General features: G+C 48.3%; 2 protein-coding genes across 2 annotated transcripts in view; both read right to left on the bottom strand.

Annotated features, from left to right (window-relative positions):
* Positions 1-3: 3 nt before the first annotated feature.
* EEF2KMT (eukaryotic elongation factor 2 lysine methyltransferase) lies at positions 4-14,208 on the bottom strand. The gene is made up of 8 exons (XM_080830361.1): positions 14,088-14,208; positions 11,789-11,851; positions 9,605-9,685; positions 8,130-8,231; positions 4,112-4,245; positions 3,735-4,030; positions 2,211-2,360; positions 4-275 (listed from the first exon to the last, which is right to left on the bottom strand). Exons 1-8 carry the CDS (start codon positions 14,181-14,183, stop codon positions 175-177), a joined length of 1,023 nt encoding a protein of 340 aa, XP_080686487.1. The 5' UTR covers positions 14,184-14,208; the 3' UTR covers positions 4-174.
* Positions 14,209-15,640: 1,432 nt separating this feature from the next.
* The window catches only part of LOC308359257 (ectonucleotide pyrophosphatase/phosphodiesterase family member 7-like), a 30,443-nt gene continuing 22,714 nt past the window's right edge, over positions 15,641-23,369 (bottom strand). The window contains exons 3-6 of the mRNA XM_080830151.1: positions 21,777-22,403; positions 19,456-19,693; positions 17,968-18,091; positions 15,641-16,121 (exon numbers count right to left, since the gene is read on the bottom strand). Of these exons, the coding sequence (XP_080686277.1) occupies positions 16,067-16,121; positions 17,968-18,091; positions 19,456-19,693; positions 21,777-22,403 (1,044 nt within the window). The 3' untranslated portion in view covers positions 15,641-16,066. The remainder of the gene's footprint in view (positions 16,122-17,967; positions 18,092-19,455; positions 19,694-21,776; positions 22,404-23,369) is intronic.

Genomic DNA, 23,369 nt, shown 5'->3' with positions numbered 1-23,369 from the left:
GCACCCACTTGAATAGTTTATATTTTATTAGAACACAGTTTGCAATCCTGATTCTGAATTTAACATTCTTCAAGCATTCAGGTCCAGTGAAAATTTTATCAGTTTTGCCACATGAAAATTCTTTCCAGGATGGTGATTTAATTTTCATGTTAATCTTTAAAAACGTTTGTAAACCTACAGCATTAGTTTCAAAATTTTCATGTCTGAGTGCTCTTCGTAGGGAAACAGCTTCTGGTGGTGATGAGGCACTGCTTCCCATGGGATCCCAGCCCGGCCTGGAAATACAACATGTGTCTCAGGATGGTGGGGTCTGGGGACATGACACCACCTATATAATATGGGGCTGCAGGACAGGCTAGGGGGTATATACAAACCACAGACTTCTGGGCCCCATCCAGACACCTAGAATCAGCCTTCAGGGATAGGACCAAGAATTGAGTTTTTAAATGGTGCATGGCAGCCACATTTGCCACCCCTGTCTTCTGGGCCATACTTTGCCTAGAAGGTCACAGACGTGTCCGGGTTTCCTGACCACTCAGCCTGGTGCCTGTTGGCAGAGGCTAGATATACGCTAGAAGGGCTTACATCCTCCTCATAAGCACAGATGTCTGACGAGCCCTTGGCAAGGATCATTTTGTCATCAGTTTTTTATGAATGAAAATAATTATAAAAATGAAATACTAAAAGTACACAAGTGTCAGCGTTCCCGGCTGGCTCAGTCGGTGGAACTTGGGACTCTTGATCTTGGGTTCATGAGTTCAAGTGCCACACCAGGCCTAGAGCTTATTTAAAAAAAAATATACGTGTGTGTGTATGTGTGTGTGTGTGTGTGTCTGTCTGTCTATAATCCTGCCACCAAGTATAACAACTGTTAATTGGTCTATGGTCTTTCAGATTTTCCCCTATATACATATGAACATGGAGAGGATTATTTTTAAAAATAGAAGGAGTTGGGGCACCTGGATCGCTCAGTTTGTTAAGTATCCGTCTCTTGATTTCAGCTCAGGTCATGATCTCAGGGTTGTGAGATCAAGCTGCATGTTGGGCTCCCCACTGGGCATGGAGCTTGCTTAAGATTCTCCCTCTCAAAAACAAAAACAAAAGAAAAAAAGAAAAAAAAAAGGGTTCTCCCTCTTCCTCTCTTAAAAAAAAATGGGCTTATATATATATATGGTGTTTGGTACTTTGCTTTCTTCACTTAAACTATAGTATAGAGATTTTTCATGTAGCGTCTGAAGGAGGACTTCATTCTTTTTCAAAGCTACAGGGCACTCTGTCCATGGGACACGGGCACACATGGGGGGTGTTTGCCTATAGAGGCAGCTGTTGTGGGGGCTGTGCTGGGGAGGGGCGGGTTGGGGCCCACGTGGTACCACACTGCAGCCAGGCTGTGTGAAGAAAGCCCCGGTTGGGCCTGGCACGTGACAGGGATTGCAGGACAGTGGCCGGTGGTTGTGGGGTGGGAGAGTGGAGGGCAGGAGTCGGCTGCCTGGCTCCACTCTGGAGCTCAGGCAGTCACTAGCCCCCATGCACCCCAGAATTTCCATGGGTGAGACTGGAGGATGACAGCACCCTCCGTGGTGCTGGGGGGCTGACCGGTCTGAGGACAGTACCTGGCCACAGCAGGGCCAGTTTGGGGTGTAAATTGCAGAGGCCCCCCCTCTTCCAGAGTCCTTCCTGCTTTTCTTCCATTTACTGGGTGCTTAATACAGTGATAGCAGCAGCTACCATGTTCCCAAGTGCTCCCCAATGCCAGGCCGTGTCACCTCCCAGGTGGATGTTCCTACCACACAGATGAAGACAGGGAGGTGAGTGGCAGCCCAGTTCACCAGGCGCAGTTCCAGAGCCTACACCCCACTGCTGTGTGGCCAGAACTCATCTACCCTGACACCCACTGGCATTCACCATCCTCCCTTCTCCATTCCACAGACCTGCTCTAAACACATAGTAGGACTGCTGGTCTGACCTCTAGGACTGCTGCATAAACAGCCTCTTCCCCTTCAGAGCACAGCTCCCAGGCCCTGTCTCTGCTGACCAGGCCTCCTCCACTGAGCACCCGGGGAGGGGGTAGTGGGTCGATGGCCCAGCCTGTCTGTTTGTTTTCGGGGCCCCATTCTTTTACTCTGCTGATTTCTGCCTCGCTGGAGTCCTATGTGGGGGCCCAGGTGGCTTCTTAGAGACAGCAGCCCCTCCCAGGGGCCAGGGCTCACCCAGCTCGCTAGTGAACAGCTGGCAGGTCTCTGGGTTGCGGATGGTGAAGGCAATGTAGGCCTCAGGAGCCCGCTGGTTCTTCAGGCAAGCAGAGAGCCTCTGTAGGACTCTGACCAGGGAGAGGACAGTTTCTGGGCAATACAGCACATCTGTAATGAAATACCTCAGGTTACTGAAAGGGGTTCACTCTAGGATTCAGGATCCAGAAAAGAGGGTGCCTGGTTGTGCTGACATTAGCAGCAGGGCTGGGGCCTGGAAATCAGCAGCTTTATTAGAATCATGACATCGGACCAAAGAAGATGACATAAAAAGGAAAACTCTTCAGAGAGAAAAAAACTGCTGAAAAACCCTGCATGAAATGGAAAATATCCAGGACTCACTGGTGTTCCTTTAAAAAAAAAATCAGTTCTTTGACTATGGTCTATTTAGAAGATGCTTAATGAAATACCCCCCAAGCAGCTCTCTGTCTCAGATTTCTTGTTTGCAGGGGCCTGCTGTTTTGTTGGCTGCACTGGGGGGTGGGGGGTAAACTCACTCCCTGTCGGCACCCTTACTTGGGAAGGTGCCGCTCAGGCTCTGTGTTCTGGCTACTGTGGGCCTGGATGTCTCAGGGCTGTAGGCCAGGATCAGAGCCACAGCACTGTCAGCTGGCCTGGGGACTGGATGAACTCAGTGGAGGACAAGGGGGCTGTTGGCCAAACACCCCTTGTGTCAAGGACCCTGTCCTTGCGCCTGAAGTGGCTGGGCTCTTCCCTCCCCTGCTCATCCCCTCGGAGATGAGATGTGGGGCTTGTCTCTGAAAGACATGGGGGCCTGATCTAGGACAGAGACATGCAGACAGAGCCCGTGGGGTCAGATGTGCAAATATCAGGCAACAGAGCTGTGTAGAGATAGAAGCAAGTGCTTACCAGGGTGGGGCACTCAGAGCTTGTTCCCTGACTCTGAAACCACTGTGGTTCGACCCTAGGTCTGCCCCGGGGCTGGGTGTCTGTGACATGTATAGGAATCAGACATGGTCCTGGGAGAATCACGCTTGTCCCTTGCAGCCCTGAAAAGATAGGGCTGCCATGGCCATTTTGGCCCCACATCAGAAGACTGGGGGGTGGCGGAGGCGGGGCTGCTGTTCAGCTCCCCTGCTTCATGGGGCTGCTCTGGCCATTTCATTCAGATTCTAGGGAGGGACATAAAAATATCTCTGCTCAGCTGCAGCCTGGCTAATAGGTCAGATGGCTTTGGTGCCCTGGGGCCTGTGCACTCCATCTCAGGCTTTGCTGAGAAAAGCTGGGTTCATTTATCTGAAGGAACCATTTTAACAGGAGTACAGTGACCACTGTGTCAAGTGGGAGGACTGTGGCTTTAGGGCATCCAAGAGCCATGCCCTGTAGTTGGATGTCTCCCTGAAGGCCCACAGCGGCACTTCTACGAGTCTCATCATTCCTCTGCCTGGCAGGGTACACTGTCCCCTTCCCAGAGCTGAGAGCTGGGTAGAGCTTCTCCAGTTGCGGTGGGGCAGGAAGCAGTACCTGCTGCTATGATTACGTCCGGCTGGAAGGCAGCGAGCTCAGGGGCCGTCACAACGTCCCAGTCCAAATGGGCCACCGTCACCCTGGGGCTCTCTGAGTTGTAGGCATTATGTCCTGGGTGCCTTGCAGGGTCAGTGGTATCTGGTTCCAATGAGAGGCCATTGAGAAGGATGTTTCCTCGGAGCTGCTCGAGGACACAGGGGTGACAGTCGCTGAAGATGTACGTGCTGGGACAGCATGTCTTGCAAATGGCCAGGCCCGTGAGGCCAGCTCCACTGCCGAGCTCTAAGACAATCCTGGGTGGAAGAAGGGGGCCTGTGTCTGAAACTGTGCTGAGAAAACTGGCCTTCCTGCCCTGCCCTGCACCCCGAGGTCACCTGTGAGCAAAGGCAGCCGGGTTCTCTATGGCCCATTCTGCAAGGTAGAGTGCGGCGTCCCACGTGACCAGGCCGGTGGTGCCATGGGAAATGATGGCTGTGCTCTCAGAGAGTGTGACTGAGTCTCCGGAAGGCTGGGCCGAGACAGGGAAAGGATTAATCCAGCTATCGGGAGACAAGGAGCTGATTTTAAAAAGAAAAACATCACAACAGGTGCATGGCTAGATAAGACTGTGGAACATTCTGCCACAGAATACTACACAGCAATGGAAAGGAACAGGTTATCACTGTACGTGCCACCTGCATGGGTCTCGAGGACGTTAATGGTGCACAAAGAAAGCCAGTCTCAGAAGGTCACACATTGTGGGATTCCATCCATCTCACCTTCTCAAAATGACAGGACTATGGAGAGGGAGAACAGATCAGTGGCTGCCAGGGTGGGGTTGGTGGGTACTAGGGACAGGGGAGGCCCGAAGAAGGTCTTTGTGGTGACAGTAGGTCGGTATCTTGATTGTAGTGGTGCCCACACGGACCTGCACGTGTGGTAAGTGAGGTACACCTACACATGCATGGTGTGTACATCAGGGTCCTGGTAGTGAAGCCGTATAAGTTAGGGCCCATGTTTCCAACGGGGGAATATGGGGAAAGGGCACCTCTTTGTACTGTTTTTGCAATGTCTATGAATCTGTAATTATTAACAACAACAAAAAGTCACAACTCTCTGGCATCATGAGCTACACGTGAAAAGTCTTAGTGTGTGGGGCCTTCCTCAATTCAACCCGACATCTGGGGCTTGGGAATTCTCCGGCCCTTGAACTTTTCTGTCACCCTCAAACCAATGTTTCTTGGAACATGCAGTCCTGAAATGTGTTCTCCAAAGTGGGGCATCTGAGCATGGCACTTCCGACATGCAGTCACCTGGGGTAGGTTTCTGGCTATCTCTGAGCTCACAAACTCATAGAGGAGACTCCGGTCTCTGGAGTACTGTGAGCAGTTATTTGTTCATTCATCCATCCACGCATTTTTCCTGAGCATCTATTATGGTGCTAGGGATTCACATGTGACAAGATGAAGTCATTCCCTGTTCTTATGGAACTTCCATGCCAATGGGGGTTAAAACCATAATAAACAAAGTAATTTCTCAGGTTTTCAGTGCTATGAAGAAGACAAAAAGGACTACATGATAACAGAGACTGGGGGAGGGGTCTATTTCAGATAGACTGGTCAGAAACAGCCCCTTTGAGGATGTGTCATGTGACCTGGGATGTGAGTATAAAGGAGAAGTGAGGCACGTGAGGTTCTAGGAGGAGAGCATTCCAGACAGAGGAGGTGCAAAGGCCCTGAGGCAGCATTTCAGTTGGCGAGTTCAAGGAAGGCAAAGAATGCCAGGGGTCTGGAGCAGAGGGAGAGCAGGAGGAACTAGATGAGAAGGAAGGCTGCAGCAGGGCATGCAGGGCTTGACAGGCCACGTGAGAAACTAGGATTTGAGTCTGAGTATGAAGGGCAGCTGCTGGCAGGCTCTGGGTGGTCGAGTGACATGCTCTGATTTACCTCTTAAATCAAGGGGAGCACTTTGAGGGTTCTGGGAGTGTGGTTCTGAATCTTCCTGAATCCCCACATATAAACAGAGTAGTGAATATGGACAACATTCAAGAAAACTAGGTGAAGCTAAAATATCAACAAGTGGGGGCAAACCACCAACAGACATAAGACACGTGTGTGTGTGTGTGTGTGTGTGTGTGTGTGTGTGTGTCTGAGCAATGGGGTGCACAACAGGCCTGAGGACAGAAGCCCAGTAGCCAAGTGTTCACTGGAAATGCAGGTGCCAGCTGTGAACCACAGCCCATGAAGAAGAGAACTTGCTGCTCTAGTCATCGGGGGTATGAGGGACTGGGGGTAAGGCCTAATGGCAACTACAAACACTGAGAAATGTGTGAGAAGAACAGAAAACACTTCAGACATCAAGGTACATGAGAAGAAGGTGAGAAAGAAAACAAAACATAAAAACAGATCGGCCCGTTAGAGAAATGGAAGGTGAAAATAGTGAAATTTTAAACATCAAAAAGAAATTAAGAAAGAGATTATTAGGGGCTGAATGTGCCCTCCTCACAAACTCATATGTTAAAGTCCTAATCCCCAGCACTTCTGGACTGGGACCTTATTTGGAGAAAGGGTCTTTGCAGAGAGGATTCTCTCTCTGAAGTTAAGATGAGGTCATTAGGTGGGCCCTAACCCAATAAGACTGGTGTCCTTGTAAGAAGATATTAGGACACAGAAGGCATAGAGGGGAGATGATGAGAAGACAGCTGTCGGCAGGCTGAGGAGAGAGGCTGGGAGTACATCCTTTCCTCACGGCCCTCAGAAGGAACCAACCCCGCCAATAACTTGATCTTGGACTTCCGGCCTCCTGAACTGTGAGACAACAAATTTCTGTTGTTTAAGATACCCATTTTCAGGTACTTTGTCACGGAAAATGAAAGCAAAGAACAAATACTAAACATTTTAATTCAAGAAAACATTCCTAAAAAACAAAACATAAACACTGAAGGAGTCCACGACGCATCCAAGATCACTGAACCAGAACGACCAACCTCAAGATATATTCTACTAAAATTCTGGACTTTAAAGGGAAAAGTCCTTTGGTCATTTAAGAGTGAAGGGCATGGGAAAAAAAAAAAAGAGTGAAGGGCATGGGGCATACACAGGAAAGAATATTAGGTTATTACCAGGCTTTTCCACAGCAGCACTTCATACCAAGGAAGATGGAGGAACATATTTAAGAAACTCAAGAAGAGAGAAAAGAGCACACTTTGAGCTTCACTAAGGACACAGTTTGCAATGGGCTGTATTCTTTCTGGGTATGGGTATGGTAAGAAACCAATTCACTGTGTTGACAAAGAATCAAGTCTGTATCCTGCCTCTCCTCTATGGGCTCTATCAGTGGGTAACCAAACAGTGGATAAAGGGAGACATCTCGTAAAACTTCTCTAGCCAATGAATGAAAACAAAGTGACAGAATTAGAAAACCACCTTTTCATATTCTCCAATGAATTAAAGAATAAGCTTTGAGCATTCATAACTGGTATCATAACAGGTACGATGTGTGTCTCCTAGAGCCCCATGTTGTGTTCTTGCCAAAGGGATTAAGCGGATGTAAGTCTGACCGGGCCTCCGAAACCAGCCAGTTAGTGGGAAACAGTGGATGGAAGAAACAGCCAAACAGCACCACGCACAGGCGAGTAAATCCAGCCTGTGGAAAGCAACATAGACGCTGCCAGGGAAGAAACAGCTGGAGGGGGACCTGCACGTGAAGGGAGACTTCAAACTAGACGGAGCTGGTGGGCAACAGTAAAGGCTCGTGTCCAGAGGTGCACATGGGCGGGAGGAAACCACAGAGTGACTCCTCCAAAGGCCCTGGGGGTCACTTTGCAGTGACGGAGGGCTTGTGGGCTGGCTGCCAAAGTTCTGTCCCTTGACTGGAGTAGTGGTCACCATGGTGGCTGCCTTGCAACAATTCGGTAAGCTGTACATTTACTTTATGTGGTTTCCTACATCTGTGTTTTATTTTATAATAAAAGGCCCAAAACAAAACCCAAGACCCCTCTAATTGTTGTGTGCAGAATGGACTTCTGTGGGCCAAGAAGGTGTAACACCAGTCCAAGGGCTGTGGTATTTGCCAGGCCAGCGAGGATGGTGCCGGTGAGCAATGGAGAGAGACTGATCTCCTGTGACACCATCAAGTATTTACTGAGGACTGAGCACCAGGTCTCTACTATGCAATTATGTGCACGACCTGACTTAACCCCCAGCTACCCCATAAAATAGGTACTATTGTGTACTGAAATGCTTGGTTTGCTGACGGGGAAAACAAGGCTCAGAGCGCTTAACTGACCTCCTCTAAGACCTCAGAGCTGACAGGTCAGGATTTGCACCCACTTGATGCGGACTGGAGTCTGAATTTCAACTCTGTGTGCAGGAGTGGGTGTGTGGATCATGCGGGAGGGAGCCCGTCTCCTACCAGCAGATAGCTCCGGTGGGACTGGGTGGGCTCCTCGGCCATCAGGACCTCTGCCAACGCCTCGTACAGCTCGTCCAAAGGCTCCGTGTGGACAGCCTCGTGCTGGGGGTAGGCAGAGCAAGAGCTTCAGGCAAGAGGTTAAGTCGGCCCTCATGAATCAAACAAAGGTTCCATGAGTTCACTTTTTTTTTGTTTTTCTCTGACTTGCAAAAAATGGCTGGAGGATTTTTACCAAATTTGGATGGGAGGTTTGGGATGGATTAACTTAATACAAGCCACCTGGCATGTGAAAAGTTCATGTGGTGGGGGAGCTGGATGGTATCTCAGGTATAGAGAGGGTGAGGGTGAGGTGTAGTCCAGGGCAACAGAAACATCACACTGCATGAGCTGCCGTGTGATGAGCTCTGCCCTTCCATCATGATGTTGTGGATGGATCAAACAACTGGTGCTTTTAAGTGAGCCTGGGCAAAAGCCACAAAGACAGGCACTCTATGTGGTGTGGCTGGCTTCATCAATGGGCTAGCCTCTGCTGTGCACCTCACAGGGGCAGCAGCGGGACCACCATGCTTCTGGTGGTTCTGGGGAGACCTGTGGGCCACGACTAGACGCGCATGTTGGTAAGAATCAGGTGGGGAGGCAACAGAGAAGCCAGGATTGTTTCATGCGCTAAGCTTGGGTGAGACATGGCCCATGCATTCAGTTGCTGAAGATAGCAGGTCTGATGCTGATCACTAAGGAATCACCTCATCGAGGTCCGGTCTAATGTGAAACCCAGCAACTTTGGGCTCATTTTTAAAATACATCCTGTAGGGGCTCCTGGGTGGCTCAGTTGTTAAGTATCTGCCTTCGGCTCAGGTCATGATCCCAGAATCCTGGGATAGAGGCCCACATCGGGCTCCCTCCTCTGTGGGGAGCCTGCTTCTCCCTTTCCCACTCCCCCTGCTGTGCTCCCTCTCTCTCTGTGTCTCTCTCTGTCAAATAAAATAAATAAATAAATAAATAAATAAATAAATAAAATACATCCTGTATCAGTCAGGAAAAGAGCCCACATCAAGTAGTTCATTGGGGAGAAGAGGGTATTGCAAGACCTAAAACACCCAATAGAGGGCAGTATGGCAACCCAGATCTCGGCAACAGCAGGAATAGGTCAAGAACTGTGGGCTGGCGGCCTGGGGGAGAAAGGAGCGGGGAGCTGGGACCACAGAGGAAATGCAGCTGCTGCTGGAGACCTCTTGAAGCAGAGAGGCAGAGATACCCTGGCCTCTCTTCCTCCTGCCCCCCATAGCCTCTGACAGGTCAAACCCAGCTAGGAACAGTTACACAGGGAGCCCCTCTGACATACTGGGGTTTGCAGAGCAGGCAAAGGGCATGGGACAAATCTGAGTTCCAACAGGCAAAGCCAGGCAGAGTCCACTTCTGGAGAGTCAGGCAAGTCCCAGGTGCTGTCTGGCTACCAGATAGCGCCCATTACTGACCTTTCTGATGAGCTCCGAGAGAAAGCACCGGGCATACTTCACTGACAGCGGATGCTTCACACACAGAGGATGTTTCACAGTCTGTGACAAAGGACACAACGTGAGTTGCTAGACAGACCCCGTTGTAAGTCTCCCACGAACTTCAAGTGAATACAGGGCAACCCCCATTACTCAAGCCCTCAGAAAAGATGTGAATAGACACAAGGGTCTGGGTTCAGGTGACCCTCATGAATCTGAAACAGTAAGTCTTCAGATACAATTCCCGTTCCAAAAAAATTTCTCCACTGCAGTGGTGTAGGTTGACAGAATATTCTGGGCCGAACATGGAGCACATGGACCTAAGCTAACACCCTGCTATAGACCGTATGTTTGTGTCCCCCCCCCCCCCAGTTCACAGTTTGAAGTCTAAGTCCCAATGTGATGGTATTAGAAGGCAGGGCCTTCGGGAGTGATTAAGTCATGAAGGTGAAGCTCCCATGAATGGGATTAGTGCCCTTATAAGAGATTCCAGAGAGTTCCCTTGGCCCTTCCACAGTGAGGACTCAGCTGTCTATGAACGAAGAAGTGGGTTCCCCACCAGACACTAAGTCTTCGGGCACCTTGATCTTGGCCTTCCCAGCCTCTAGAACCATGAGAAACAAATTGCTCTTGTTTACAAGTCACTCAGTCAAGGGCGTTCTGTTATAGCAGCTTGAATGGTCTATGCCACCCCTGCCCAGCACAGGCAGCATGAATTTGTTTTTAGTGGGGGTGATTGTGGGACTGTCCGGCTCTGTGGAAAAGGTGAGAGCCCAAACAGCGGGAACAGGCAGACCTGGCACTTGCTCTCCTGGAGCTACCACGGCAGGCTGAGGATGACTGCTACGACGGCTGGGACAGAGGAAGATAGGGACTCTGCGGGCGGTGTGGTGGAGGGGAAGGGGGCTCTCAGGGATGACACTTCAGCTGACGTCTAGAGAAGCAAAGAGCAGGAGGAGCAAGTTCCAGGCAGAGGGGACAGTTTGTGGAGGCTCTGAGGCAGGCATGGCCTGGCATTTTGGGAAGGAGAGCAGAGCAACAGGGGCAGTGAGAGCAGGGGACAGGTCACGTGGAGGGACACGATTTTACTCAAGGGCAACAAAATACTCACACAACGCTTCAGGGGCTTTCTGGTTGGCTGGTGTTAGGTTTTAGCCTCAGGGTGAAAATCAAGAGTGGGCTGCCCCACAAGGACCTCAGAGTCCTGAACGACAGGGTTGCCCTCAAGCCTCCTCTAGCCATGGCAACGTCTTCCCCGGACAATCTTGGTTCACCCTCCACACAGGACTTCTTAACCTAGGCTTCTTGGATGGGCTTGATGGGTGGAGGAGTGTCTCTAACTCCTAGGAATTTGTACATAAAATGGTCCTATTTTTTTTTTTTTATGGGGTTGAGATTAGAACAGGAGAGTCCATAGCTTTGGCTTTTCAGAAGGGTTCATGATCCTTAAGAGAGTTCATAGCCAGGGGCGCCTGGGTGGCTCAGTTGGTTGAGCGACTGCCTTCGGCTCGGGTCATGATCCCGGAGTCCTGGGATCGAGTCCTGCATTGGGCTCCCTACTCCATGGGGAGTCTGCTCCCTCTGACCTTCTCTCCTCTCATGCTCTGTCTCACTGTCTTTCTCTCAAATAAATAAATAAAATCGTAAAAAAAAAAAAAAAAAGAGAGAGAGTTCATAGCCAGAATGCAGTGTGATCGCCACTTGATCCACATGGCTAGGGTCAGGGTGGGGCAAGGCCAGCAGAGCGGCGGTCTCATGGTACCCTCGCCCAGAGGTACCTCAGAATTCAAACTCTACCTCGGAAAAGAAGAGCATAGCTACATCTAGAAGACACATGAGTGGGCAAGACTTGCCTCCTTATTTTTTCCTTATGTAAATGTAAAGAAGAAAGTCTTTGAGCAGCTACGAACTGCTAGAAGATCTTCCCATAGCTGTCATCTTGGTTTTCATTGTGGATGATTTCTAAAACAACTCCCAAATTCTCTCCTCTCATGCAGATTTTTATATATTCTAATGTCTTCATCTAGCAAAACAACAGAGGCAGAGCTGCCTGAGGTGCTGCCACCTAAATGTAGTGTCTTTCTTTTTAAAGGATACAAGTGCACCCACTGTGTTTCTGTCACGTCTTCATGGGCAAGTCAGGAGGCTGGTGATTCTGATTCTTACCTTTTGCAAAATATTCAGCAGCAGCTCAGGACCTGATGAGTCCCTTAATTTCTCTTCCAGGCTCTATTCAGAGAGAGAGTGGAGGGGGGAGAGAGAAATCTCAAGGGCATTTTCACAGGAACATTAAACATGCAATAGGACATGTTAGCAAAGTGCTAAGTGATCTCTCCCCAGGGACCTGGGGCCAGTTGCAAGTGAAAGCCACAGACTGGCTGAAAGCCTGAACTTGAGAAGTCCTGGGTTACACCTGGATGAGTCAAAGAAAAACATCAGAAGACAGACTCTTGGGTCTGCATTAGCCCTGGCTCCTTAGGCTCGCTTAGGTCACAGAGCAGCTCCGTGGATGACATGGCCAACTGGGAATTACAGGAGGAGCAATGACATTGACACCTGATGGGCTCACCTTGGACTTGACATCTGAGTTACAATGGCCGGTTTACGCTGTCCTCTCTGACAGGGAACTCCAGCCCAGCAGTGAGGTCAGGTGCTAGAAGCAAACAGACTGGTCCTGGCTGGTATGTGACATCAGGCAAATCACTTCACTTCTCCAGAGTGAGTTAGGCTCTAAAAGGCCTATAAGCCTGGCCCTTGCCCCTCTCTCTGACCTTATCTGCCACCAGCGCTGGCCTCCTTGCCATTCCTCGAGTGCAGCATCCTGTCCTCACTGGCAGCGCCTTCCCACAGCGGGCTGCTTTACTGTTCAGGTTCTGGCTCAAATGTCGCCTCTTGGGAGAGGCCTTCCTGACTCCCCCTACTTTGATGATACATTTCCCTGTTTTATTGACTTTACAGCCACTGTCATCTCCTGGTGTCTTTTTGCTTTTTCATTTACTTGTTTATTCTCTGGCTCTCCCATCCAAGCAGGGCCTCATCTGTAATACGTACTGTTGGTTCTTGGTGCCTGGCTCATGGAAGGCATTCAGTAAATATTTGGTGGTGGAATAGAAATATTAGCTAACACCTACCTCACCAAGACCTGGACATTGATTCAGGTGCTTCAATCTCCTGTAATTCTGACACCAGCACCATCACTGTATCTCCCACTTAATAAGAAAACTAAGGTATAGGAGAGATGCAGTCACTTGCCCAAGGTCACACAGCTTGTATGAGGTTTGGCCAGGATTCAAAACAGGCAGGCTGGATCCCAGGCCTGAGCTCCCCACTACTGCACTCTGCTTCTTTACGAATCAAGCAATCTTTCTGGTCAAATGTGAATGGTAGTAATAGTACCCACTGCATGACTGTTGTGGGCCAGTCTAAGTAAGCATTTATCATGGGCCTGATTCAGAGTAAGCACTCATTTCCTGTGAGTAATTATAGCTGATATTGAATTCGGACCCATAGATGCTGTAATGAAGGTTTACATTTTGGGTTAAAAAAATGAACCTATTCCTTTCTGATCTGAAAGATCTCTCAGAATGCTAAATGGGTTAGGTCAATGAGGCACAAATGACTAACCATCACCCCTTAAGATGGGGCAGACTTGGGGGAGGAATATGTACCCAATCTGAGTCATCCCAGTGAGCTCATCGCACATGAATTATGAAGGAGGCAGCATCATTAGAGCCCCTACACTGGCAGAAGGAGGCTGCTGCCATGGTCATTTCCATGTGCAAGAAGGACAGGTCTCCAGAGCAGGGGAGGTGAGACTTCTTTCGTCTCTCTTCTGGCCTGTTTTGAAACAACACCCGCCCCCCCCCCCCAATCTTCCATCACAAGCATAAGAGCCTCCAACTGCCTCTGTGAGGGTTTTGTCCAATGCTGATGGTACAGATGAGAACACCGAGTCCTGGCAAGGGCGGGAGGTGTCGCGTCTGTGACTTGGTCATTGTGCTCATTACAACTGGTCTCCCGGTGTCCTGAGGACGTTGACTGTTTAAATGGGCAGCAGCAATGGCCAGAATAACAACTGGCTAAACAAAAAAAGGAACGAAATTTATCGTGAATTGTCCGACCTAACCCCAGAGTGACAAAGGGAGGTGGGAGAAAACCCCGCACTTCTTGAATTCGTGGACTCTGTGCAAAGGCAGCCAAGGGCGGGAAGGGCCAGGGGAAGAGGGAGCACAAGGCAGAGTGCAGGCTGGGCCCCCCAAACTCGCGCAGGTGTGCCTCCTGCTGCCCACCGGCAGCCCGCGCCCCCGGCGGAGCCCGGGGGACAAGAACCGGACGCGCGGCCGGGTCCAGAGAGGGAGCCGAGAACATCACGTGGCGGGGGGAACGGGTCCGGCGCCGGAGCCCGCCCAGCCCTCACCCCTCCACTGCCGCCCCTCGCCCTCCCTCCGCGCGCCCCCCCGCCCACCTGCCAGGGGAAGGAGCGCAGTGTGCGCGCTGCCAGGAAGTGGCGCTCGAAACTCGGCAGCAGGCGCGCGGCCTCCGCGCTCTCCTCCGGCGCCATGGCGGGGCGGGGCGGGTCCGCGGCGTTGCCCGGGAGACCGGGCGGCAGAGGGGCGGGACTGAGGCGTTGCACGGGGCCGGGGGCGGAGCCAGGAGCCGCCGGGGGTGTGGGCGGTGCGGAGGCGGGGCCAGGGTCGGTTCGGGGCGGGGACTGAGGCTTGAGGGGAGGAGTCAGGGCTTTGGCGCCAAGAGAGGGCAGGCGGGAGGCGACGGCTCTCTGGTAGCTTCCAGTCAGGGGAAGGGCAAGGTAACGTTCTCGCTGTTCCCGCGCCTTCACGAGGGTCTTTTTGGCTGAGTGGACGGACGCGTAGCCCTCTCCCAGTTGCGCTCCTGGGAGCGAAGGAGCCTGACGGCCCAAACGTTCCAAGGCTGCCTCCTCAGTCCGGTGGTTGGCGGCCTCAGGCCTTGGCCGCCCCTTCGAGACAAGGTGCGGGTTTGCCGCTCCGGCTGGGTGGGTGGCGCGGTTAATGGGCGAGGGAACGTAGGTTCTCAGACCGGACCCACCAGGGCGCCGCAAGAGGAGTGGAGGGCTGTGAGGTGCGCCCCTCTGCCAGAATCTTAAACCTCCCCCTGGAAGCCGTGCGGGGTTTAGTCCTCTGCGCGGTCCGCGTGCTCTCCACAGCGCGGTGCCCTGTCCCGGCGGCGGCGACCTCGAGCGGCCCCCGTGGTGGGAGCCATGCGCTGAGGTGCTCTCCAGGGTCGGGAGGGGGCGAGGAGCTTGGCAGGGTCAGCCTGAGGTCACGTCCTCTCCATGACCTCCTCAACACCAGGCAGGATCCCCCCCTCCCCCACTCCTCCGGCCTTTGGGTCTGCCCCTAAGTGTCTTCACCAGACACTTATTAAGCACCTACTGCGTACCCAGTGCTGTCAGGGGATGCAACCGTGAGGCAAACCGGGAGTGGTCCCTGCCCTTCAGGGGCTCAGGAGCTCGCGCGGAAGTAGGCACCGCACTAATTACCACACAAATGCGTGTGGACGGGCTTGGCAATACCTGTCGTGCAGGTGAGCTCCCGGAAGTAGGAGGACTTAGAGTAGAAGTTTGACTTTGTAGGGAAGGGAGTGTGAAAGGAGAGTTAAGAGGGCTGCTGGGGATGGTGGGGATGGGGAAGAAAAGAAAAAAAAATTATTTCCATTAGGCACTATTGTGTCTGGAGTGAAAGGCAGGGTAGACGGCAGCCCACGGGTGCTGCCTGCGGAGTCTGAGCTGCGTTCAAAGTCTAGCACGTTCACTTTAGCGCATCTCTCATAAAACTCCATTTGGAAGAGTCCAGAGCTAATTTGCTAAATATACTTGCAGAAGGTAGATGAGGGGGCAGATTCAATCTTATTACCCCTTTCAGATGAAAAACACTGAGCCCTGCTCAGCTATGAGAACAAGAGAGGAGAATTAATTCTAATTGAATGCATTTATTCTCCTATCTGTTGTTCTAACACCAGCACCCAGTGAGCACAGGATCTGACATAAGAATGATGTCTTTTATTCCCTTGACACTGTTGATTTTTTTTTTTAAGAGATTTTATTTATTTATTTGACACAGAGAGAAAGATCACAAGTAGGTAGAGAGGCAGGCAGGGGCAGGGTGAGGGGGAGAAGCAGGCTCCCTGCTGAGCAGAGAGCCCGATGCCGGGCTCGATCCCAGAACCCCGAGATCATGACCCGAGCTGAAGGCAGAGGTTTTAACCCACTGAGCCACCCAGGCGCCCAACACTGTTGATTTAAATAAAGAGGGTGGACTGTGATTATTGCTGTCTTTACCCAGAATTAATGGTTTCTGGGACTGATGTTGCAGAAATCCTCTCAGTCACAATATCCTGAGGTAGAATCACCTGAAATATGACAATATCTCCACCAGGGCTGAGTCTTGGTCCTAAGGGAATGATGCTTCAGAACTGGGACAGGTGGATTGGTCCACTTCTGCTCTTTTGATCAGCTCTCTGCCTGCAGTAGACAATGAAAACCAATGGAAAGGGTCAGACTCATAAATACTAGGCTTGTTCTGTTAACACATACAGCCACTATTAATTGCCTTTCTTCTGAGGAGCAAAAGGGCATGTACAGTCAATGCCATAATAAGTAATACTGTATGATGTTATACTAAGATATTAATAAATCTAGGCTGGTTCAGCCTTTCTGATGCCATAGATGGGAGGTAGATTGGGAAAGGATCCCAAGTGAGCCATAGCAGTGATTTGCACACAGAAGTATTTATTTTGGTGTGTGGGCTCTTGGGAGGGACGAAGGTCATAAAGTTACAAATTTCAGATCTGAATCTAGAAGAATTAAGGCACTGAAGTCATTTTCAACATCCCAGGGACCTCATAGGTGTGCGTTCAGGTATAAGTGAAGATTAGGATTGCCGTTTAACACAAAAACTAAAAATTCTAGGGAGTGTTTATATGAAGAGAAGCTTTAGGACACATCCCACAGTCCTGCCAGCATCGAGGGGATATGTAAGTGCACACTCTATATTACAGATTTGGCTTCTGGATTTGAGGCTTTTAATAATAAGGATTTGAGGCTTTTAATAACAACAACAACAACAACAATAACAACAACATCAACAACCACAACCCTCTAATACATTTTAGTTGTATGGAATGGTTGCTTTTTAGAAATTATGCTGTGGGCATGGCAGTTTAATCAGTACCTTGAAGTTTTTCCTTTATCTGTCCTATAGCTAATGGTTTCTGTAGAAAAGGACCAATTGATTTCTTTTTAAAATGTTGCTTCAGGGTGTAGAGACCTTTATAGGTCATGTTTCAACTTATAGGAAATTTTTATAGTTCAAATATAAATTACGTTAAATGTAGGCTTTGTAATGGAGTTAAGGTTAAGTAAAGTTCTGACTTTCCTTAGGTTGTTTATAGTGTTCAGGAGGCTCCCGCTCTATTGACATAAGAGCTATGTTAAAGCAGAAGAATGGTCAGGGTTGGGTATAATAAGGAATGTAGGTGGCTCAGTCTAATGATGTAATTATTGAGATATAGAAAGAGGTGCATCAGGGCTCTATAATGCTTTGGTTGGTGGCGGAACCAGTGTTACAAGTTGGATTGTGTTCCCCCACTCCCCCAGAAAGTATGTTGGAAGCCCTAATCCTTAGTACTTAGGACCTTATGGTACTGGTGACCTTATTTGGAAGTAGAGTCTGCAGATATAATTAAAATGAGGTCATCCTGGCTATAGAGGGCCCTAAATATCATGACTGGTGTCCATGTAAGAGAAGAGAACACCATGTAAAGACAGACACAGGGAGAAGATGGCCATGTGGTGATGGAGGCAGAGACTGGAATGATGCATCTCTAAACTGAGGAATACCAAGGATTGCCAGCAACCACCAAAAGCTAGAAGAGGCAAGGAAGGATTCTCCCCTATATGTTTTAGAGGGAGCCTGGCCCTGCTGACACCTTGATTTTGGCCTTTTACCCTCCAAGTCTGTGAGACAATATCTGTTGTTTTAAGCCAGCTCGTTTGGGGTAATTTGTTATGGCAGCCGTGGAAAACTAATACAACTGGTATGTCATTTGGGAGGCCCAGTACAAAATGAAAATGCAGGGTCCTTGTTAAAAAAATCAAGAATTCTGAAATGGTGACAGTAGATTATTAAACCAGGTTGCGGGCTCTTCTGAGCCTTGGGCCTTGAGTGATTGCTCAGGTCGCAAATCATAAACCTGGCCTTGTTGCTGGATTCTCAAAGTGCTGGATCCCCTTCGGCATGCAGGAAGTGGTTGAAGTGGATTATTACAATGTGCCCTGATTAACCACAGGAAACCCAAAGAATACTCACTTCTTTTTCCGACGAATGGCTGTGTATGTCACGCTAGCAACAAACAGAACTGCAAGAACTCCTGTGACAATCGCGAGACCAAGCACTGCCTTTTGGAGAGCCAATGTCTTCTGTGTCTCAGCTCCTGATAAAATATCAGATGGTTTTTAATTGTCTGATTATTAAGAGGCTGTTCTGGCTGCTCCTGGATCCGTGGGAAGTTTTCCATCCAGGCTCTGGTGAATATTAATTATGGAAATGAAATGTATATTTAACCCAAGAAAGTGCTCACTGTAAAGAAACCTTGTAGGGCAAGTCTTTGAAAGCCGATTTACTAAACGACCTATTCACCAAATGACCCATTTTCCTAATGACCACTTTGCCAAGTGACCAATTTGCTAAAAGCCAATTTGCTGAGAATCAGTTGGTGGGACATTTTGCTTATCAATAACCGACAATAGCCAAAGACCTTACCGCAGGCTCCCAGTGGGCTATGAGACAGTGGTAGGGGCCAAATAGTTCTAGCAACACTCTAAAACTTAAAAGAAAAAATCCTCAATAATTTGGTGAATTGTCATTCATTTAATTAGATTCCTACAAAATGGCCTGCTTCCTGTAAATTTACAAGAAGATCATGGGCAGTGGCTTAGAGTGAAAAGGGTGTCCTTTGTACTCTGTTCTAATTGAGCATAGTTGTTTTAAGTATAATAAATCACCGATGGGGCACCTGGGTGGCTCAGTGGGTTAAAGCCTCTGCCTTCAGCTCAGGTCGTGATCCCAGCGTCCTGGGATTGGGCCCCGCATGGGGCTCTCTGCTTGATGGGGAGACTGCTTCCCCCTCTCTCTCTGCCTGCCTCTTCGCCTACTTGTGGTCTCTGTCTGTCGAATAAATAAATAAAATCTTTTAAAAAAAAGAAAAATCACCGAGCAGCGTCTAAGTTTCTCTCCGCAGAAGAAAAGCTGGCCAGTGTTTGCAAACAACTGAATTCTCAGAGATGATTCCATTCTTCCTTTATATAATTCACATTTAAGATTTTGAAGTCTTAAGAACTAGCAACCTTATTTACAGGAACCACCTCCTTCCCCCTTTTCTCAGCAGTGAGTGGAATGGTAAGGCTTCATTCCTCCCCTTTGAGCAGCCTTCTTTCGGGCACCATCAAGGACTGAGTTGCTGAATGAAGGCTGCTTTTCTGTATCTAGAAGGGGTGTCAGAGTACAGACTGCATGTGATTTCTGAGGACAAGGATTATTGCTTGACATTTTCTATACAGAGGCTTCCTTTTGCCCCAAAGGCACTATGTGAAATGCCACCAACATGTGGAGGGATTCCCTACTTCCTCCTCTATCTGTTTAGAGCTGCAGCTGTCTTGCCCTGGGGGCACTGAAGCTATCAGGGAAACGGGATTATTCTGCTTGATTCTGCCAGTAACCCCCACCCCCCCAACCTTTTGATTCTTTTCTCAGGACAGAACACACTATCAATTTTCTGTTGGTTGTTTTGTATCTCACCTGGCTGCTGGTCATATGAGTCCACAAGCATTTCCTGGGTGATGGCCAGGGAGCCATTGTGGGGTTCAGGGGTAACCCCCAGAAGCTTACACATGAGTGGGTAGATGTGGATGCTGTCAAAAGGCTCAGCTACGTGATTCTTCTTGAAATCTGGCCCAAAAGCTCTGAATATGGTCTTCATGTCCATGTGGACATTATCAAAGCCATGATCTCCCTTGTTGAAATATATTATAAGTCGCTGAAAAATAATAACAAAAAAGCCATTTTAGATTCCAATCCCCTGAAAGAAAACTATCCTTATGTCATGCATGTCAGATCCATGAGATCTTTGAAAATTTAAATGACAAGGAAGGACACTGCAGTGCCAAAGAAAAGAGGAAGGAATGAAAGATCTTTAAGAAAGAGAATAAAGAAAGCATACCCATTAGACACAGCAAGAAGATAATACTGACAATAATAATAATAATAAGCTCAAACACAGTATCTCTGGTGATGGCCTCATGTGTTTTGCAAGCTCCTCAAACCTAAAGAGAGAAGAGTAACACCTACTTCACTGTGCACACCAAAGCAGGCAGGTGGTGGGGATCTGAGAAGTGTATTCAGTGAGAGGAACCGAGATTCAAAGACTTTTCTGCCTAACGGCCAGTTCAGAAGGTTCCCTATTCCCTCAAACCTGGTTGGTTCTGTTGGGAATGTGACTATTGCGTTAAATCCCTTTACCTCACTCTCCGCTTGTTACATCATGAACCAGGCTTACAAAGAGGCCAGTGACTGTAGAATCTCTTCTTGGCAAGACCTTAGCTTTGGGCACATATTGTCAGTGTTCTGGGCCGTGTGAGAGATTGCAGAATATCAATAAATTGTTGGATTTTACTGTGACTGTTTCCACCAATATTAAACAATAACCTTATGAGTTTTCTCATACCTGTTATACTCTGAATTTGTAGTAATATGGGAGTATACAGATTGCACACATGATTTTAACACTTAACTCCTGTCCGTAGCCTAGGACAAGCATTCTCCAAGCTATACCTGGAATGGTCTTTTGTCATGTGATGTTTAAATATCACCTAAACTTTGTTCTGCCATGAATTATTAGTTGGTAGTTTACAAAAACCAGACCACCTCACTTACGTCTCACAATTAGCCTTGATTTTGGTATTTTCTTCTTTAGATTTGCTTATTTTTCATAACAGCTTTGTTGAGATATGATTTGTATACCATATGTACAATTTGAAGATTTTTAAATTTTTCTCAGAGGTGTGGAACTCTCACCACAATCAATTTTGGAATATTCATCACCCCAAAAAGAAACCCTGTACCCTTCAGCAGTCACTCCCCATTTTCTCCTGACATCTCCCCCCCTATTCTAGACAACCACCAATTTGTGATTTCTCTCTACATATTTGCCTATTCTAAACATTTCATTTAAATAGAATCATACAGTATGTAGTCCTTTGTATCCAATTTCTTTCCGTCATCATAGTATTCTCACAGTTCATTCAAGTTATAATGTGTATCAGTACTTTGTTCCTTTTAATGGCAACATAATATCCCATTGTATGGATATACCATATTTCATTTATCTACTTATCAACTGATGGGCAGTTGGGTTGTTTTCACTTCTTGGTCATTATGAATGATGCTGCTATGAGCATTTGTGTATAATTTTGTGAATGGGGTTGCTTATTATTTTCATTATTATTTTTGATATGTGCAAAGGGGAACCAGCAGGTGGGTTTTTTGGTGGATCTACTGTTGATCTGTGAATAATGATCAAGCACACAGGCTTGGGTTCAAACTTCAGCCTTATACTTTTTTAAAAAATATTTTATTTATTTATTTGACAGACATCACAAGTAGACAGAGAGGCAGGCAGAGAGAGAGGAGGAAGCAGGCTCCCTGCAGAGCAGAGAGGCTCATGCGGGGCTTGATCCCAGGACTCTGGGATCATAACCTGAGCCGAATTCAGCCTTATACTTTTAATCCCAAATCACTTCTCTCTAGCTTTGGTTTATTCTTCATTAAAATGGGGGAGATAAGAGTATCTTTAGGGGCTGGGAAAACAAAAATGAAATAATTCATGTTAAAATTTTAGTACAGTGCTGAACAGGGCCTTGGTCAGGGAGGGATGTTTGTCATTATTATTACATAGTGGTAACACGGGACAGGGTTGGTTGGGTAGGATGTGGGGTTGGGGATGGGGAACACGTAGGAAACAGTGGATTACAACTTATATTTTAATTTTTTTCAGACCTGTTTCTCTCTAGAGGCTGTCTCCAAGACCCAAGATGACTTTATTCATTTTAGAATCAACTCACCCCATTGATGTTATAACCAGAGTCAGCATACATCACGATTGGCAGGACCCGCTGGTGTTTAGCAAAATGGAAGCGTTCTGGGAATTCCTCCTTCTTGTACACATTGAGGTGAGGGTGTGCATTCTTTAGCGCTTGGTAAACGGCTTCCTCTTGCCCTGGTTTGGGCAGGAGCATCCCAAAGCCACCATAGTCTACGATATCAAACTTGACTAAGTCCCTGAACTTGATGTAGTTAGTCAAGAGGATCTCAGTGACATTGGGCTTCTTTTTTACTGTGGTCATGCCGTGGTCTGATGTGATGATGACATTGAGGTTCTTGGTCAAGCTGTGCCTCTCAATGGCTTCCACCAGGTACCCGATGGTTCTGTCGATTTGCTGAATAATCACCCTTCTGTTCTCTGTCTCAGGGCCAAATTTGTGTCCCACGTTATCTGGCTCTCCATAGTACAGAGTCACAAAGTCAAAATCTTCCTTAGTGAACCAGTTCATGACAATGTCGATGTTCTCCCTCCACTCTGTCTCGTTGCTGTCTGGGTGAGTGTAAGACTCCACCAGGGACCGCTGGACAGCCTCTCCTTTGTACTTCGCACCTCCTCCAGGATAGTGGAATGATGCTGTCTTCCTCCCCTGCAAGGATAAGAAGAAAATTCCATCAGGACTGTTTCTCATATCTTTTTCATAACAAGTAAAGCGTGGCTTGTTGATGTCCCTGCCCTAGTCCAGAGACATAGAGAACATGCGAGCCTTGGAATCAGATGGTGTTGGACTTCATTCCTGGCTTTACCAGGATCTCATCTATAACACCATTGCAAGACATGCTATTATTTTATGTGCTACTAGAAAAAAAGTGCTGCCAGTTAAACCATGACACCCCACTGATTGTAAGATGTACTCCAACTTCAGAGATGGCAAAACGAAAAGAAGTTCCTTGGAATGGAGGAAAAATGGTACATTCTGTATTGGTGATGGTAAGTGAATTCTTTAATCTCTTATACTTCGTGTTTCCACATGTAAAATGCCAAAAAGTTGATGTTATTTTTGTGAGGATTAAGTCAGATAACTTTAAGATAAAGTGGTAGGGATTGTGTTTTGGCATGTGGTAGGCACTCTTTTCTTTGCCTCCAGGTATAGCAAACCACCGCAAATCCTTCCCCAACGTGTGTAAACACTTAATATGTTTGCCGGCCCAGCACCCACTCCCCCTCCACTGGTTCAGAGAACCCTGACTTCCCCTAGAGACTCTGCCCTTGCTTCGTGGCTGATTTGGGATGTGTTGTTTCCACATCAGGCTCCAGAGGTGGAATTTGGTTGTGGCCTGGCCAGTCAGAGGACATTACTTCCACTGGCCACAGCAGCTGGTTCAGCCTTGGGTCCATGTCCCAGTCAGAGCCAAAGAGATTTGATCTTGGGACTTCTGAAGAGGAGGAGTAAGGGCTAGAGGAAAGCTTTGGACCAGCAATCAGACACACAAGATTTCAAAGTAATGAAAATATTCTTAAGTGATCCCCCAAGCAGAAAGGTGGCTGTTGACAAAGTTTGGTAAAATTGTTAAGAAGAAAAAAGAATTTTATGTGTGCTCACCAATGAATTAAC

The sequence above is a fragment of the Martes martes genome, assembly GCF_963455335.1.
Source record: "Martes martes genome assembly, chromosome: 18".
Lineage (NCBI taxonomy): Eukaryota > Metazoa > Chordata > Mammalia > Carnivora > Mustelidae > Martes > Martes martes.
This window is presented reverse-complemented; position numbering and strand designations above follow the sequence as displayed.